The 19,845-nt window shown below is 36.1% G+C and overlaps 1 protein-coding gene across 4 annotated transcripts; it reads left to right on the top strand.

Annotated features, from left to right (window-relative positions):
* Positions 1–963: 963 nt before the first annotated feature.
* Positions 964–19,842, top strand: LOC127449371 (protein O-linked-mannose beta-1,2-N-acetylglucosaminyltransferase 1-like). Of its 4 annotated transcripts, none has more exons than XM_051712734.1 (23): positions 964–1,055; positions 1,443–1,483; positions 1,564–1,719; positions 1,911–2,013; positions 3,442–3,557; positions 6,139–6,204; positions 6,323–6,436; positions 6,529–6,646; positions 6,793–6,891; positions 7,120–7,247; positions 7,491–7,561; positions 8,897–8,972; positions 9,089–9,172; positions 9,534–9,575; positions 9,652–9,710; positions 9,908–9,980; positions 10,215–10,343; positions 11,496–11,621; positions 13,016–13,080; positions 13,208–13,252; positions 13,352–13,487; positions 13,927–14,036; positions 17,467–19,842. In XM_051712734.1, exons 3-23 carry the CDS (start codon positions 1,600–1,602, stop codon positions 17,546–17,548), a joined length of 1,962 nt encoding a protein of 653 aa, XP_051568694.1. In that variant the 5' UTR covers positions 964–1,055; positions 1,443–1,483; positions 1,564–1,599; the 3' UTR covers positions 17,549–19,842. The 4 variants fall into 4 exon arrangements, with proteins under 4 accessions (XP_051568694.1, XP_051568693.1, XP_051568695.1 ...); XM_051712733.1 differs by having other exon boundaries at positions 981–1,055; positions 1,524–1,719; XM_051712735.1 differs by having other exon boundaries at positions 986–1,055; positions 1,544–1,719.
* Positions 19,843–19,845: the final 3 nt, after the last annotated feature.

Here is a 19,845-nt window from a genome sequence, read left to right on the forward strand (position 1 = left end):
ACAACTCTGGCAGATGAAGTCAAATAACCTCTAAATCACCATTTTTTTTTAATTCAGAATTTTGTAGAGAGGCCTAGTATTTGAGTGTTTAAGCAGTGGCTAATTGGTGCTATTTGGCTGAGTATAGCTAGCTATCTCTAGCTAAAGAAGTTAAGAACACACTCAAAACTAGCCTACATGAACATTAGCAGAAACATCACCAGAACGGGAAACTAAAAATCAGTAAATAACCTGAGATACCAGGCACACGTTTTATGCTATCAAAACACTCACAAAGGCAGAAGTCACTCAAAATAATTGTGATTAGTCTCAAGCAATAAGCTGATTCACCACTTTCTAACATCTTAAAATGACTGAATTATTTAATGACTTTGTACAATGTCAATTATATTTAGAATTTTGACGTTTTAATTTAGTTAATACTAAGCAACACTTGAAACTAATAGTGTTAAACTTCACGATTGTCCAGACTGACCATCATTTACAGCATATCCATCGTGCTGACATATTCTTCCAAATTAGAACCTTTTCAGTTTTACTAACTAGTTTCTAATCAGAATCAGCTTTATTACCAAGTATGCTTACACATACAAGGAATTTGTCTTGGTGACAGGAGCTTCCAGTGTACAACAATACAAAAACAGCAGCAAGACATAGATAATAATAAAAAATAAAAAATGATTATACACATACATACAGACACACACACATACATACATACACACGCATCTAATAACAAACATCATATTCAAAATAAGATTTATCACTGGCTATGTGAATAAAACACGACTTAAAAGTGTGTGACACCAAAAAATAATGGCACATTTGTAATATTTTTATTTATTATTATTATAGTTTTTTTTTAGTACATAACTTTCAGTAGTAAAAAAACAACAACAAAACTTTTAAACAATTTCGCCATAAGAATGCAGGACTTTTATTTTGAAAATTAAACCAATTTAGGTCCTTATGCTATCTGGCTTCACAACATTTTACCTGCATATAGCTAGACGTTACTAGACCCGAAAGAAGCTAATATACAGTTATATTTCCTGGTGAGTCTGGACTTCGCTTACGTGACAACATAACATGCTGCTGAGATAAACAAACAAAGTTTATTATATTCTGTTCCGTGTTACAGTCAATGTTAACAGAAATTGCTCTTGTAAAGAAATTCAACAGTAGTACTCAGAGTTAACGTTACCACGACTGCCTCACCATATTTGTACTAGTAGCTGTTTTATAATTAAGTGTTCATGTTATCAACTCGTGCACTTGCTTTTATTATTTATAGCTCATTTGTTCAATGCAACAATGTTTTTGTTGCCTGACACCATACATTGGTTTTAACTTATATTAAAGACATGCCAACTGCATCACATGTTTGAAATTGTTCCCATTATTTATATCAACTGCTATGATTGCACTGTGTTGTGTTGTAGATGAAGAAGACGTGATCGCAGGTGTTGTCGGATGCAGGCAGGTGTTGTCCGATGCAGGCAGGTGCTGTCGGATGCAGGCAGGTGCTGTCGGATGCAGGCAGGTGCTGTCGGATGCAGGCAGGTGCTGTGATCAGGAGCAGTGGGCAGGACTGCAGGTATGGACACCTGGACGCCCAATCCAAGAGCCAAACCCTTCATCCCCCGCCAGCATCGCAGCCTCTACCTCACCTGGAAATACAGACTCACCAACAAAAGAGCAGTACGGCGATTCTGCCAGGTCAGCATATGTCACTTAATAAAATAACACTTACAGTGGGGGTTTGTTTTTCTCCTTGCATGGTAAGCTGTATCATAAAACCTAAAAATCAGGCTGAGTTTCACAGAACCAGGCATGCAGCAGCACTTGGTCTTTAGATGGAGGTATGGTGAAGCAGTTAACTGAGTTTTTTCTGGGTTTTGTATTTGCAGGCCAGTGCGGTCCTGTTTCTTCTGATTACAGTGATTGTAAATATCAAACTCATTCTTGATACAAGGAGAGTTGTGAGTGAAGAGGATGCTGCTCAAGATTACGGTAATGTGGATAACTGCCTTTGATTTATTATACATAATTGTCAAATTCACATGGTATATAATATATACACCGATCAGCCAAAACAACCTGTTATCTGAGTTACTGTAGACCACTGACTTGCATGGAATGGGGGCTACAGGCCCAGGAGCTTCAGTTAATATTCAAATCAACCATCAAAATGGGGAAAAAATGTGATCTCAGTGATTTGGACTGTGGCATGATTGTTGGTACCAGACGGGCTGGTTTGAGTATTTCTGTAACTACTGATCTTCTGGGATTTTCACGCGCAACAGTCTCTAGAATTTACTCAGAATGGTGCCAAAAACAAAAAACATCCAGTGAGCAGCAGTTCTGTGGATGGAAATGTCTTGTTGATGAGAGAGGTCAACAGAGAATGGCCTGGTTTGAACTGACAGTGTCTATGGTAACTCAGATAACCACTCTGTACAAATGTGGTGAGAAGAATAGCACCTCAGAATGCTATTCTGAGATGCGGGTTGGCGCTGCTTTGGCGGCATGAGGGGGACTTGCACAATATTAGGCAGGTGGTTTTAATGTTGTGGCTGATCGGTGTATATATGTTAGATATTTCATAGTCTGATGCTGGGTTCACACATCCTCCGTGAGTGAGGCGTGAGCGGCGCGTTTTCTTTTTGGCACCCATATTAACAGATGACACCGTTTACACTGCAAGCGTGAGTCGTGAGGTGAAGCGTCCCAGACACGGCAGTGAGCGGATCGTTTCGGCATTGAGCCTATTTTTGCCGTGCGGCTCACGGTGCTGTACAACACTAAAATAATCAGGAGATTATTGAAAAGACACAAAAGCAAATCAAAATTATTCAAACCGAACTTATAGTATTCTACAATTTACAAGTCTGCATGCAAGTAAACTCAATAAAATAAAGAATTAACAAACTGCCAGACCTTTTGCCATTCTGTCTATATAGGTGTACAGTTTAGATACAACATTAACCAATCACAACCAAGTATGCTGAAAAAGATGAAGTGCAAGTGACTGCCCACTGTTGTCCTTGAATCAGCAATAATCTCAGCTTATTATGACCTTAGCAAAGAAGAAGTTTGGTGTAGGACCCCATAGATAACTTTATTTCCTGTGCAGAGGCCCTGCTGTTTCTCGCGGAAGAGACGCGGCCAGTGTGAACGTCCAACGTGACCGCTCATGCCCCGCTCATGGAGGATGTGTGAACCCGGCGTTATTCCTTGGGTGGAATAATTTCACAAGTGGTTTAAATAACTGTGCAGGATTTACATGATCCTATATCTGAAGAGGCTGAATGTTTATTTCTGTTTTTTGTTGTTGTTTTTTTTTCAGTTAGATTGTAAAAATCAAATGTTTTAACCTTTAAAACATGTTTAGACATTGTTCCAACATGAGATCTTTGCTTTCATTTAACAATTTTTCAGATGATGCCCTGCTCAACATTGAAACCCCACGCAGACCAGCAAGTGGGAGGAAGGTTTTAGATATCGAGGTGTACTCTAGTCGCTCTAAGGTGTATGTGGCAGTGGATGGCACAACAGTAAGTTTACAGGCAACTATATCAATTAGTGGTTGACCAATATATTGCAGAGGCCAATAAATCGCCCAATATTCTGACCTGTAACTCTTAACTGTCTTGTCTAATGATAAAAATGCAAATATCAATCAAACTAATATAAATCTTCCTCTGAAGCACGTATTCTAACAGTCTCTCCTCAACAGTTCCCTGTCACTTTTCTAATGATAAAAGGCAAATATTAATAAAATGTGTATTATATACCATCTGCAAATATGCAGATATTTCTTTTAAACAGATGTATTTCACGAAGCTCACGAAAATTCAGTGTTTTCTTCCCGTCGAGCGCTCATTTATTATCTTCCTCTGAAGTTTGTATTCTATCAGCCAGAATCAAAACTTCAGGATCAAAAGTTCCTCTGATTTACAAATCATGACGACAATCCAAGCAGGCGATCCAGGCCATTGAAACTGTCAGGAGATTGCTGCTCGCGCTGGATACTCACAAGCGCGTGAGTGCAACCAATGTCTGTCTAGCAAGTCAGTCCACTATCGACCATGTTTGGAACTCTCTCGTGAGGCTGTTTCCAGTCATGAAAGTGCAGCTCCCATCTACTTGAATGGAGAAAGACCAAAATCTCCAAAACGGTTTGTCATGATTTGATAATTTGATAATACTGGAATTATAAATGGTGCTGCTTTACCTCAGATTACGCTAAAAAATGCAAATTTCCCAGCTTTTATAGCTAATGCGCAAGCGCGTTCACGTTGATTGCAGGCGATGTCTGTATCTAAAAGGTGATTGCCTCTTTTACCTGTAAGGCGGGACTTCCTATCAACATTCGTTGACTTGGCTGCAGTTGGGCCCATTTATTTTAATAGAAGTGGCCCGTCTCTGCTAAATAGTCTCTGGTGCCGCTTCACGTGTGCTATGAGTAAATGTCATATTCACTATGCACTGTATGTACGATTTGTTTTATTCTGTATTTTTTTGAGAAAATGCGATTGCTAACATGGACATTCCATCTATGGTTGCTGGACTACTGTGTGTACTGTTATTTCCTTCTTCCTAATATATTAACAATTTCTTCATGTGCAAATAAATTACTGCAATTTGATGACTAAACAGAAATCAGAAGAAACTGCTATCTACCATGTAAAAAAAATTAGATTGTATTTTAAAAAGTTAAAGTTTTGTGTGAAATTGAGTAAATGTAGTGCTAAATAAGAGTTTATTATTATTATTATTTAGCAATTTTATGTTTATGTTATTTACTATATTACATTGTGTGTTATATCGGCATTGTATCAGCCTATCGACCACCCTGTTCTCTGGATATCTGCATCAGCCATTAAAAAAACCCATATCAGTCGACTACTAATATCAATGTAAAAGTCAGAGACCATATTTAAAATTGGGCAACTCATGTAAACCTGGAAATAGAAGAGAAACAGACAGTTGTTTGATTTTTGGAAAATGTAAAACAAAGAAAATTTCTGAAATAAAATAAAATAAATAAATAAAAAAAATGCTGTACTATTTCTTGGTCACTAGCCCAATGGAAGCAAATTTGTGACAAAAGGTCAGATTTTCTTAGCTTCCATTGAATGCTCTTTAGACTATTCTCTAATAATAGCGGGATAACTTGGATGATCTGATTTTGCACAAACTTGTGTGCATGGTGTCATTAAAGAAAAATGACATGCTGATAAATACTAAGAAATTCCAAAATTCATGCTGGTCTTAATTAAAACATTACAGGAATGTTCCAGTTTCAATACAAGTTAAGCTCAATCGACAACATTTGTGGCATAATGTTGATTACCACAGAAATAAATGTTGACATCTTTTAAAAAAAAAAAAAAAGAAAAAAAGCAAAATTAGAGGTTACAGTGAGACACTTGCAATGGATTTGAATGGGGACAATTTTTGGAGGGTGTAAGTGCAGAAATGTGAAGCTTATAATTTTATAATAGCACTTACATTAATTCTTCTGTTAAAACTCATGTATTATTTGAACTGTAAAGTTGTTTAAATTTACATTTTTACAGGACAGGTTTTAGTGTTTTGGCATTATATCATCATGGCAATGAAGTTGTAAAATTGGCTGTTAAAAACAGAATAGGTTATAAGTGATTTTATCACACTAAAATTATTTTTACACACATATCCTTCATGTCTTGTGGCTATATATATTTGAAACAATGAGTATTTTAACATAAAAAAATTGGCACCCATTCACTTCCATTGTAAGTGTCTCACTGTAACCCAGATTTTTGCTTTTTTTTAAAGAAAAGGAGGGATGAGTCAATTTTTTTTTTTTGTTGTAATCAGTATTATGCCACAAATGCAGTCGATTGAGCTTAACTTGTATTGAACCCAGCATATTCCTTGAATTCATGGTTCTGCTTATACAGTAGTTTGTAATGAGAAAAAATAAATAAAAATAGAAACATTTTCTCTAGTGGTTTCAGACTTCTTGAAACCCACCATTTATGTAGGCATGTTTTCTTCTGAAAATTGTTTATTGACTGCTCTGGATGAACATGTTGGTTTACTTGTAGATTGCATGAAAGTGGAATGATATTTGATGTCTTTTTACAGGTGCTGGAGGATGAGATGAGAGAGCAGGGCAGAGGCATCCATGTTATAGTTCTCAATCAGGCCACTGTAAGCACAAACCATGGCTATTAAACACTATCCTCTCTGGAATCTTACTATCAGATGTCATGAGAGAGATTATTTAGACAGTTGTTTGATAACACTTTGCTGTGATCTCTTTCTTCAGGGTCATGTGATGGCCAAAAGAGTGTTTGACACTTATTCTCCCCATGAGGATGAAGCCATGATCCTCTTCATCAACATGGTCACACGTGGCAGAGTCCTCATCTTCACTATCAAGGTTATAGAACTACCTCTTCAGTCCAACCTCATTGTTTTAGGTGTTTTTTTTTTTTGTCACTTGAAGTAAGCTTTCTATTGGTGTGTCTTCAGGATGAGGGGACTTTCCACTTGAAGGATGCTGCCAAGAACCTTTTGAAAGGTTTAGGGAGTCAGGTGGCTGTCACCTTAAGCTGGAGGGACATGTGGACTCTGGTTGTGAAGAAGGGAGGTGAGGACAACACCTCGCTCTTTCTCATTAACTCTCATGCGTGCACAAGCTTAAAACTGCACAATATGTCAGTGTCTATTTGCAAAATTATTGTTCAGCTGTAACATGATGTACATTTTATGGAAAGGTACTATTTATTTGTTCAGGTCAAGTGTATGGCGAAAAGCACTCCAAGTCTCCTGCTCTCTCTACATGGGGTGACCCTGTGTTGCTGAAGACTGAGGTTCAGCTCACTGCTTCTGAAGGTATTTCTGCCTCTATTATCAGTGTAGAACTCTTTCATTGTCTTTGTTGGCAGCAGTTTATATCTTGGACAGTTGGCAAGGAATGTGTTTGCCATTTAAGTTGCATTCTTACAATATTTAATTTTTTGAAGAGTAGGCCATACAGTAAGGATTAGAAAATATGAAACTATCTGCTACACGTTCCTCAAAGCCAGTCTCATTGCAGCTTGACACTTAAATAATTTTCAGAGGCAGAGTGCCATTGGGTGGACACAGAGCTGAATCGCAGGAGGAAACTCTTCTGTAGTAAAGTGGAAGGCTATGGGAGTATTTGTAGCTGCAATGATCCAGCACCTATAGAGTTCAATCCTGATCCAGTAAGACACATGTCCTTTAACTAAGAGACCTTTTATTATGGATCTATAGCATCACAGCATTGTAATGCTAATACAAGTACTTACTCTACTAGTGTTCTTCTAAAGTTTTATTTTTGCCATTGTTTGTCAAACAGACGTGTAAGACCTTAACTTCTGGTTTGAGCACTTTTGAGACTCTTGGAAGCATTTGGTATATTATTGACTTTGTGTTGTGTTGACGAAACCTTTCTGTGTTCTGTTTAGCTGCCAAATAACAATGTCTACAACATCCCAGTTGCAGTTATAGCTGGAAACAGACCAAACTATCTCTATAGGTTGGTAGACTTAAATTATTTGTGCTTCACCCTCACTATCAAATTTATATCATATGTGCGGTTAAATGTATTAGGGCTGAAACAACGAATCGATAATTATCGATAATGGAAATCATCGACAACTAATTTCATTATCGATTAGTTGGATATTTGCAGTAAGCACGGAGAAGCCCTGTCAGTGACGTCACTTCACAGCCAAGTGAAAAATGTGTTGCATTATGAAACTTGTTTGAAAACAGTGGAGACAAGTTGAAGCGGAAAAATCACGACCCAAGTTGTCCAGCGCACGATAGCACTTTATAAACACTTCAAAGAAGATCATAATAAGCATACAGTTTAATGTGGTCCGGTTGCTGCATCAGGTGCATTGACATAGTGCTTGTGCTGTTTGATTCGTGAGAGTTGTTTCTCTCCAGCGCATCACTTACATTTTACTGCTATTTTCTATGTTTACTGTGCAACCAGTTACATCATACCACAATTTCAGATTTCAGTGTAATCATTTGGGCAGCTTTCATGGATATCAGACTGAAGTCTGAGCAGTCAATGTGTGCCGGTTTTTAAAGTGTTTTCTCCTGCTCATGTAAGCGCATGTAATACAGCGAGCACCGGGGTGAGTCTTTTCAGAGCGAGAGTGAGTTTGTACAGGGTTTACAGATGATCGTACTAAGATAAGCATACACAATAGTTTGAAAATAATAGTTTAGGAACATTTAATCAATGAAAATACTGTTTTAAAAACTATAATATTAAAATACTTGTTTGAAATCAGTGACCGTGTACGTACATATGTATCTAACATAATTATTAACATTTCTGTTCTCGTGTCACTATTGCCCTCTGCTGGGCTGATTTTTGTCCCACTCCATGTCCTATGGATCATTTTACTCTTTAATGATGAGGACTTTTTGTTCAGTTTTACAAGTTTAAGTTACAAGCTGTTTTGCATATGTCCTGAAAGTAATAATAAATTCAAACTTAGCTTTTCATGATTCAGGCTTTGTTCAAAGTTTTGTGAGAGTATAGAATCGTGAATTCAGTAATGTAAATCAAACCAATACCTTACACCCTTTATCATATCGTTTTTTTGAAAAATCATATTTTAATAAAATACAGGAAATCCGATAAATCAATTAATCGTATCAAAATAATCATTAGTTGCACCCCTTACCGGTAGTTAAATTTGTGTCAAGTATTCGTTTTATTTATTAGTTTTCATTTGTTTGAGCTAAGTTACATCCGTATTTATATTTGTGGCCATTCAAGAAGCCATGTAGGAATAGGCATATTTTGAATACCTAACTAAGCATAAGCCATGTTTTTTTTTTTCTATAGAATGCTACGCTCTCTCCTTTCCTCCCATGGCGTCAATCCACAGATGATCACTGTTTTTATTGATGGATACTATGAGGTGCCATATCCTGCTCTCATTTTTTGCTCTTCTCTTCAAAACATTCATATTTCTTAACTTTGTGTTTTTATGATTAAAATTATCTATACATATTCACAAATATATCCTCTGCACAGGAACCCATGGATGTGGTCGAGCTTTTTGGTCTTAAAGGAGTTCAGCATACACCTATCAGCATCAAGAACGCTAGAGTGTCACAGGTGACTTTACATGTTTGAAGGATGAATAACTGAAAACAGAAATCATGCATTCCAAATCATGGAATGGCCAGTTATGGATGCTCATTGTGGTCCCTTATACAGTATAAGATTAAAAACATATTTACAGTGTTCCCACAGTCAAGTAAATAGTGTGATTTCCAGACCCAGAAAAGTCATTGAAATAAAAGATTGAAAATTAGTTATTGCATGCTCAGCTCTATAGTATTTAATTGGCTAGAAGTTGCTCTTTGTGAATACAATCTCTATTAAATGATAGATAAGTAAATGAATTAATTAATACTTGTTAAATTACATTATGAATGACTAGAAAAGTCATGGAAATTCACCTATTTTTTCACAGCACTACAAAGCCAGCTTGACTGCAACCTTCAGTCTGCATCCAGTGAGTATATGCTCACGTGCAATACAACTTTTGTACAAATACACAGTTAAACGGCTTGCAAAAAATATTTTTTTAGGATGCAGATTTTGCCATTGTGCTTGAGGAGGACCTGGATATTTCCATAGATTTTTTCAGGTATGGACACACAAATGAATGTACAGTGTGTAATACTACAAGGTGTCCACTAGAGGCTAGCAAATTCCCACACTATTATTCACAGGCTAGTTTACAAAAGAAAGAACATCTGTGAGTTCTTAATAGTGATTGAGTAACAACATTTGCTCATTTTTAAATGTGTGATTTATATGTTCCTCTCCCACATTTATCTCCAGCTTTCTCAGTCAGACCATTCATTTGTTACATGAGGATGACAGTCTTTATTGTATCTCGGCCTGGAATGACCAAGTGAGTGAAGAAATCACTTCAATTTGAGAATAGCTTTAAGATACACTATTGCTTTTTATTTTGTCAAAATCTCCCTTAAAATAATGGTGACTGGTAGAAAATTCTGCCAAATGCTGTTTCTGTTGGTATGTTGCACTTTAGAGTCTATAGCAAACAATGGCAACCACTATTGTTCTCTCGTCCTAAATTAGTAAGTCTTTGTGCATTTGACCCTGCAGCTGTGCTGTTTTCTAGGGCTATGAGCACACAGCAGAGGATCCGTCTCTGCTCTACAGAGTAGAAAGTATGCCTGGTCTTGGCTGGGTGCTTAAAAAAAGCCTTTACAAGGATGAACTGGAACCCAAATGGCCCACTCCTGAGAAGGTCAGGCCGCTAACTTCAGCATTTAGCCCATAATTTATGTTTAAATAGGAACATTTGATATATAGAACAATTTTGCAAAATCCCTCAAATGTAAGGTAATATTTGGCCCAATTTTCCATTTGCATTCACGGAATGCTTCTTAAATGGATAGTTTGCCCAAAATTGAAAATTAAATCTCATCATTTACTCACCCTGATACCATCCCAGATGTGTATTACTTATCTTTTGCTGAACACAAAGATTTTTTGAAGAATATCTCTGCTCTGTTGGTCCATTCATTGCAAGTGAATGAGGCCAGAACTTTGAAGCCCAAAAAAGAACATAAAGGAAACATAAAAGTAATTCATACGACTCCAGTGGTTCAATCCATTTCTTCTGAAGTGACATGATAGGTGTGGGTGAAAAACAGAGCAATATTTAAGTCATTTTTTGCTATAAAATGTCCTCCCTGCCCAGTAGGTGGCGAAATACACAAAGAATGGGAGTCGCCAAAAACAAAAGAAAGTGAAAGCAATAGTGGAGATTTATAAGAAAAAAGGACTTAAATATTGATCTGTTTCTCACACACACCAATCATATCGCCACTAAAGACATGCATTTATCTGGAGTACTTTATGCTGTCTCTATATACTTTTTGGAGCTTATAAATTCTGGCCACCATTCACTTGCATTGTAAGGACCTACAGAGTTGAGATAGTCTTCTAAAAATCTTTGTTTGTGTTCTGTAAGTAAGTAAGTCATACACAACTGGAATGTCATGAAGGTGAGTAAATGATGAGAGAATTTTCATTTTTGAGTCAACTATCCCTTTAAAGTAATTAATCCTTCTCTAACTAGTGGGAAGTTATGTTATCACCTTGGACCCCTGATGTTAACTGCTTTTATCATTTGTTTCCTTTTTCATTTGAAAAAATTCACTAACTTTGAAAAGTCATTCTGATGGATTTCAAGAGTGTTTAAATTGTAAACTTACTAGGGGTAATAAGGACACGAAATACTTGCTGTATATTTAAGCGGGCCCAAATAGTGTTTCACATTTAAAACTAGGATGAGGAAATAAAGTTATATCATTGAGATTCACTCTCCTAGATATCAGAAATGCCTCAGGGGTCTTTTCTCCTTTCATCCAACTGTTTTATTGCTATCTCTTAGCTGTGGGATTGGGACATGTGGATGCGGATGCCGGAACAGAGAAAGGGGAGAGAGTGTGTCATACCCGATGTCTCTCGCTCCTATCACTTTGGTATCATTGGCCTAAACATGAATGGTTACTTTCATGTAAGTGACAAAGTTAAAGTTACAATTAAGTAATAGGGCTGGGAGATATGTAAACAATATTTTATCGATAATCGCCTTAAAAATATTGCAATTTACGATTATATCGCCAACCCTCCTGCGGAGGGTCGGTGAATATTTTTGCTTTATTGGTTTTGCTTAAATTAAATTAATTTATTGAAACATGAAAAATATAAGACATTACACTTTAAACTAAACAAAAAAAGCAATTGATGTGATCAAAAAATCTTATTTAACCACCTCCCCAAATCCAAAAATTTACCGTCTCCAATGGCTCCATTTGCCATCATGCAAGTATCAGTCAGCGTCAACAGGTACAAAATTACTAATAGCCTACAGATTAAGAACTAAAGACAATTATAAATGAAAAGATAATAATAATAATCATAATAATAATAAAGCCTTATAAATTCCCTTGTGTTCCCAAAATAATGCTGCCAAATTTGTGTTCTTATCGAATTTGTGTTTGTATTGCATTTTGGTAATACAGTTAATGTTGCCTAAAGAAAAGAAAATAGAACTAAATTTTAGGTTCAAGGTGAACGTGTCTTGTATTATTTTATGATTTAATCACTTCCGTCTTTTTTTCTTTAATACAAAGATATATAATACTGAACCTGCAGAGTTGCATTCACAATGCATGTTAACCGTGAACTGCTCCGTGGAAATAAAGGGAACTAAACTCGCAGCACCTCCTGAGATGATTGGAGATCATTTGCAGCATTCTCATACACAGCATTATTCTTGCAAACAGTTTTCAGACGAAGAGTGAGAACTCTTTACATGCGCCTGTTCCATGCGACAGGCTCACGCTGCACGCCTCTGAACAAACAGCGAATCAGACACTAGCATTAACTGCCTTTCTATTGTCTATTCTTTCTTATATAATAAGGTGTGTTTCTTCAAGAGCATGTCTTTTTGTTTAACAGCATTTCTTGTCATGTGTCACTCCGAGATGTCTTGCAGAAAGCCGCCTGCTGTGGGTAGGTGAGCAAAATTACTCGCTTATGAAATACATTTGGACGAGGAGCTTGCGAACTGGATTCAGCCTTGTCGCATTTGGCGGGCGGCGGTTGCTAGTTTCACACCCTGGGGTACTGTTTAACATATTTGCCGACTTCCCAGATCCATGGTTTTGCCATTTCACGATATTGTCGATCATCGTCTGTCAATTGAGTGTCGCAATCAGCATCGGGATCTTTGTAAGATATTGCCAATATCTGATTACATTGTCCTATTGCCCAGCCCTATTATGTAAACATCTTATAAAGGTTTACTTGTATGATAATTAGTATTCTTTTTTTTTTTCCATTGGGAGATTTTTCAGTGTTTCTTTAAAAGGTAAAATTTCATGAAAATGTAATGCTTGTGTGCAGGAAGTTTACTTTAAAAAGCACAAGTTCAACACAATTCCAAACGTTCAGATGAAGAATGTAGATAGGTATGTATAGTTCCAATTGATTTCTTTTTGTTTCACTGAAGACAGCATACTGTAAATATTTAGACTTATTGTCCTGTTTATTTTTCATCCTACTCATATCTTTTTGATGTTTTCTCCATGTTCACAGCTTGAAGGAAGATGCTTATGAAATTGAAATTCAAGATCTTCTACGGTGAGTTTTGTGTGAAGATCCCACTCCTTTGCATAGTTAATTTAACACTTTAATATTGCAGTATTACAACAACTGCAGTTATCAATTGTGTGCCTGCAGTGAGGCAGAGGTCCTGGACCACAGTAAAAATCCATGTGACGACTCATTTATCCCAGACACTGAGGGAAAAACCTTTGTGATGTTCATCAAAATGGAGCAAGAGACTGACACAAACACCTGGACAGAACTGGCAAAGGTAAGACTGGAATACTAGAAGTATGTAAAATAAAGTTGGGGATGCATCCTATTGTTTAGCCAAGGTTTGTCATCTCAAGGAAAAAATGGTTTTAGAGCTGGTAAGCCAGTAGTAACCGGCTTGATTTGCTCAGTGGTTCTTGTACTGATTGGGCTCCTGTGGGTTGTAATGCGTCATGTAATGCAGAATTGATATTTGTGCAATATGTTGCTTGTGACATCTGAAGGTGCAAATTGTATATCAGACTTAATATGCTTTAGACAACACCCATCATGGTTTAGACCTCCCAGGCTAAAATATGCCATCAACTTGCAGGCCAAGTGTATGGATAAATGACTTGTTGTAAACACTGAGAGAGGGAATAAAGAAAGAACTAATTAGGTAAGGGGATTAACACTGTATTATTAAGTTATGGTCTTATCTTGTTTACTGCTTATAGTGCCTGCATGTGTGGGACCTGGATGTACGAGGTTATCACAAAGGACTGTGGAGGCTCTTCAGAAAAAGGAACCATGTCCTAGTGGTTGCTGTTACAATTTCACCCTACTCGTAAGTATACAATAACATCCCTATTAGGCTAATTTCAAAGCCTGGAACTAAAAGCTATGAATTATGTTACAAAATAGTGTTATCCAAAATACACAACTGAAACATTGTCTTTGCCTAAGTATGTAGTTTCACATTGACAAAGGACAGTGCATCTATATGAACTTCTGCAGTTAATCTAGGATGGACTTCAAAGACATTAGTCATTAATCTTACAGTTCATACAAAATGTTTGTTTAAACACTGGCCCTTAATACTTACTTAGTTTGCTAATTTTAAACCATGACTTGCACTGCACACAAATAACTAATATTAACATTGTATTCATGATGGTTAGCCAGAAGGGAACTGGCCCCCACAGTGAGCCTGGTTTCTCTCAAGGTTATTTTTCTCCATTAACCAACATCTTATGGAATTTTGTGTTCCTTGCCACAGTCTCCTTTGGCTTGCTCACAGGGGTTCTAAATATAACAATTTACAATCATATTTAATCAAACTACACAATGATGACTAAGACTTTATAGATATTACAGTTTCATTTTCTGTTAATGCATGATTTACTGTAAAGCTGCTTTGAAATGATGTGTGTTGGGAAAAGCACTATACAAATAAAAATGAGGGAGGAGAGATCTTTCACAGCAATGTAAGCTTTTAAGTCTTTTGTGGAATGTACATACTAGCCTCATTGTTTTGGATTGATATCAGGGCTTTGACTGGCCCATTGAAGGACTTAAACCATAATTTTTATTTAGATAATTGGTCTTGTGTGCAAGGCGGCAGTTCAGTTATTTTGTCTAATCTCAGAGCTTCTACATTACAGTCATTTAATCTCAAGAACAAGCTGATAACACTTCCTACAAAGCCCTAATTTATAATGCATTGGAAAGGCTCATAATATGTCTCATAATACATCATATAATATGTTACAATTTCTCATAAAAAATTATAACTACAGATATAATACATTATAAGACTTAGCCTATTCATAATTATGTCTTAAAGAGTACAATGCATTATAAAACAGTCAACATCCAATTTTATCAATTAAGTTGTAATGTAATGTGTGTGTACAGTAAATGATACATTTTGCAGATAAAATTGGAATAGAATGTTGGTCATGTTATAATGCAATTTTATTTTCTAACATATAACTAAAAATAGGTAAGTATTATATTTGTGGTGACATTTATGGGAAGTTATAACATATTGTAAGGTGTATTATAAGTAATGCTGCCCCCAACCAAAGATTTTCCTAGTCGACTAGTAGGCGTTAATTTAAGCCATTAGTCAACTAGTCGCACGTTTATGATATTAATTTAATTACTTATATATATTTTGGAGGGCATCAGAAAATGGTTTGAGTTCCAGGGCTGAGAATGTTATACGTAACATTGCTAACACTGTTCTTCATTACAGAGAAATACTAAACCATAATAATGAGTCTTTAAAATATACATTTTACAAGTGCACGCACGAAGGGAGCCGCAGTGACACCGGCAAAAGCTGTAATTATCCTGAATGTGTCGTAAAAACCAGCAAGGAGACTGTCTGAACATTTTTTTCATTTATAGAGAGAAATGCACATTAGGGTTGTGCTGACAGATGATGATCTCAGGGATCAATGATGGTCAGAGCGATCGCCAATAGCTGACGCCTTTGATGATGTCAAGACGATATTTGGCTCATTTTCCCATTAATGTATTAAATTATTATTATTATTAGGCTATTATTATCAAAGTAATATTACAAATAATTTGCCCGTAGACACGCAGACATGCGCTTGAAGAAACACTTTATTATATTATTAAGAACAGATTACAGAAAAGTTGTCTCTGCGCATTTATTACGTGCTGATATGGAGGCGAGCAGTCTCATGGAACACGTGCATCTACAAGGTTCTCACTCTTTGTTTCTGTCTTCCGATATTTTTTTTTTTTGCAAGAATGGTATCGTCTATGAGTGCTGCAAATGACCTCAGACATCACATCTCAGCTCAGGAGGTGCTTTGAGTTCATTCGTTTTATTTCCACAGAGCAGTTTATTGTGACCACAACTCTGCATCTGTGATTTAAAACATAATATAATACAAAAACACGTTCACCTCGAACCATGATTTATATTTCAGTTATTATTATCATCATTATAATGATTATTTTTACATTTATAATTGTTTTTATTTCTTCATTTGTGTAAGTAATTTTCCACCATGATGTTAAGACGGATTCTTGCCTGACGGTAAATGGAAAGGTGTGTGTATATATATATAATATTATTCTTTTATCACTTCATTATTTTAATAGCTTTTTCATTTGGAGTGCAGTTTGAATTTAGAAATGTATTTGATTTAAGTTTTTCTTTTTTTAAATAAATACATTTTCAATGCAAAATCACTAAAGCATGAATATTCACCAATCCCTCAGCCCAGGGGTTGCCGATGTAATTGGATATTGCAATATATATATATATATATATATATATATATATATATATATATATATATATATATATATATATATCGTAAAGGAGGGAACAAAATTAATTTATTCACACACATGATGTATTTTCCCAGACAACGAAATACCTGACAGGTAGAGAATGCGCAGATGAAGTAGGTTCTTTGCCAGAGAGATGTTGACAACTGTTGTAAAACCATCTTTCAAAAAGTGGAACAACACATATTTTAATTGTACATATTTTTTTTTTTCCAGTTTCATTTGAATTTTTAGTTAAAATAAATAAAAAATAAAGTTCTAAGTTTGAAATCAAAGTGTCTTGCTTTATTGTGTAGGCTTAATCCTAACACTGCTTAACGAAAAATATCCCATAGTACCGCCTAGCATCCAACCAGCGGTAATACCGGTGTTCGTCAGTTTCCTGTGGAGTTTTTTCTGCAACCAACCGACCAATCAAAACTTGGTCGACCAAGACTCTTCTCATCGACTAACATTTGGTTGACTATCAGGGGGCAACCCTAATTATAATACATTACAAATGCATTATAATGCAGCTATAATGCATTATAATATGGACTTCATAGAAAGTGTTACCAATAAGACTACCAGTACTTAAACATAAAACCTGCCATGGTAAATAAAAGCATGACATTTGTATAGTTTCAGTGGTTAGAAATTAAAAATTGCATTTCATTATAGGATGTGTAATTCAATGAAATGAAAATGTTGAATATATTATTTGTGGTGATATTTTTGTGAATTTGGCTAAAGTTTAGAAATGAAATTGATTTCATAAATGAAGCAAATACTGTATTTAATATTTTGGGTAAGTCTATAGTAATTCTAATTAGCCTCATATAAAAACAGTAGAACTTTAATGTCTCCTTTGAGATGACCAGGAAAGTTTTAGCATATTATGCATGTGTGTTTTTGTGTCTAGAATGTACTGTGTAACCTTATCGTAACATTTCCCCCAACAGTATTAAGAAGCCCAATAATGTCATTCCCATTCACCTGGAGCCTGCACCTAAAGAGGAGGGACCTCCTGTGGAACAGATTTAGAACAGTCCTAATTCCACCCAAGGGCCTTTTCTAACCACTGACAGACAAGGCCTACGTCAGGCCGATACTGGGACTTATGTTACTGTTCAGGCCATTGGAAGACAACAAAGTGGGCGAGCCCTTGGCTGAACCGTCCGGTGCTGGTAGCTTTTTGAACTACAGGTTATTTTAAACTAGAATGATATGAGTGTGGATTTCTTAAAATGGTGTGTAACAGAACCTTCTCTTGTTAGTGTGTGTTGTGCACTGGACGCTGTTCCTGAGGCCATGACATTTCATATGTTTTTATGCTGGGAGGTTTGTTATTTGAAAAGAACTGATAGACGTTTTAAAGACGTACTGGTACCAAAATAAAGGCCAGTGCTGGTTTGAGTTACTGAATGTTACCGGAGATGGTCAAATCAGGATGCTGCAAAAAGGAATTAGGAGGATATGGCAGACGTAAGCTACTTTTTTTTTTTTTTTTTAACACTACTGAGTTCTTTGGGCCATCCTGCACATACTGTATATTTGAACTCATGTCTATTTATTGTCAATATCAGGATAACTGTGGGTTTATTTATTATTATTATTTTTTTCCTCCCATTTTTTCCCCCAATTTGGAATGCCCAATTCTCAGTGCGCTCTAAGTCCTCGTGGTGGCGTAGTGGCTCGCCTCAATCCAGGTGGCGGAGGACGAATCTCAGTTGCCTCTGTGTCTGAGACCGTCAATCCGCACATCTTATCACGTGGCTTGTTGAGCACGTTACCGTGGAGACGTAGCGCGTGTGGAGGCCCAAGCTATTCTCCGTGGCATCCACACACAACTCACCACATGACAAACCGAGAGCGAACTACATTATAGCGACCACAAGGAGGTTACCCCATGTGACTCTACCCTCCCTAGCAACCGGGCCAATTTGGTTGCTTAGGAGACCAGTCACTCAGCATGCCCTGGATTCGAACTCGCGACTCCAGGGGTGGTAGTCAGCGTCAATACTCGCTGAGCTACCCAGGCCCCGGGTTTATTTGTTTCTTAACAAATTCGCTTTTACACACAAAAAAATATGCTACATTAAGAAACAAAATGTCTGGATTTGTTTACAAATAAAATTTTGTACATATATTTTTAGAACAAAAGATTGTCATCATATTTGTGAGCATTAATTTTCAAATGCTTTGGGTTTTATTCATTAAAGGAGCTCATTAGTGGCTGAGATCATACAAGCAGTATTCCCAAACTAACACATAATTACCTTAAAGCAATATTTATTTATTTAAAATGAAAATTCTGTCATAATTTACATCATTTTTAATCTCACATACTTAACCTCATGTTGTTCCAAACCTGTATGACTTCTGAAAAAATATGCAGGGAAAGGTGACTGAGGCTAACATTCTGCTTAATGTGTTATTTTATGTTCCACGGAATAAGTCATACAGGTTGGGATTGATATGGTAGTAAATTATAATTTTTTAATGTATTTTAATTAAAAATTATAATAGAATTTTCCTTTTTGGGTGGATTATCCCTTTAATTGGGTAGAACACTGACTGCCTTTACATATTTAAAAGCAAACAAAGCAGTTTCTAGTCAGAAAAGAAAAGATAAAGCTAAAAACTTTAGCTTTTCCTTTTAAAAGAAGGGGGGAAAAAAAGGTTAAAATGATGTGCTATGATAGCCATCCAGCAACAGCTTTAAGAATCCTCTTTTCCAGAGAACCTGAGGTGATGCATGCTGCTTGGATGAGAAGATCTATGAGCCCACACAGTCACTAAAGAGCCTTAGGAACTGTGGGAGGAGTAACACTTGAAATCAGTGCAATCATAGCTGCATCATAGATCCATACAGTGTTAACACGTTGCTGTATGTGAGGATAATTGTGAAGTATGGATTTATGCAATAATGTCCAAATCATTTCATGGAAGAGATTTCAAATTGGAGTGTTGTGGGTTTCTGGAGTGTTTCTTTTCTTTTCTTTTTTTTTTTTTTTTTTTTTTTTTTTTTTTATAGAAGTCCTTTCAATTCTGATATTGCTACAAAATTGTATTTTTGGTGACACTAAATATTATCATAGTATCTGGAATGTGCAATACCAGAAATGTTTATCATCTCAAAATATCATTGTACTCATAAGATGCAGAAGTTGTAATGTTTATTAAATTCTACAACAGCTTAGTTTTGTATATCTAAGTAGTTGAAAAATGGTTTGTTTTTTGTATCAAATAAAATTGTTTTCTTATAATCTTTTCTCTCATTTTTTTAGTTCCTTGTTCATGTTACTTTTAGTTTAAAAATCCATTTGATCCAACTCAGC

The sequence above is a fragment of the Myxocyprinus asiaticus genome, chromosome 12, assembly GCF_019703515.2.
Source record: "Myxocyprinus asiaticus isolate MX2 ecotype Aquarium Trade chromosome 12, UBuf_Myxa_2, whole genome shotgun sequence".
Classification (NCBI taxonomy): Eukaryota; Metazoa; Chordata; class Actinopteri; order Cypriniformes; family Catostomidae; genus Myxocyprinus; species Myxocyprinus asiaticus.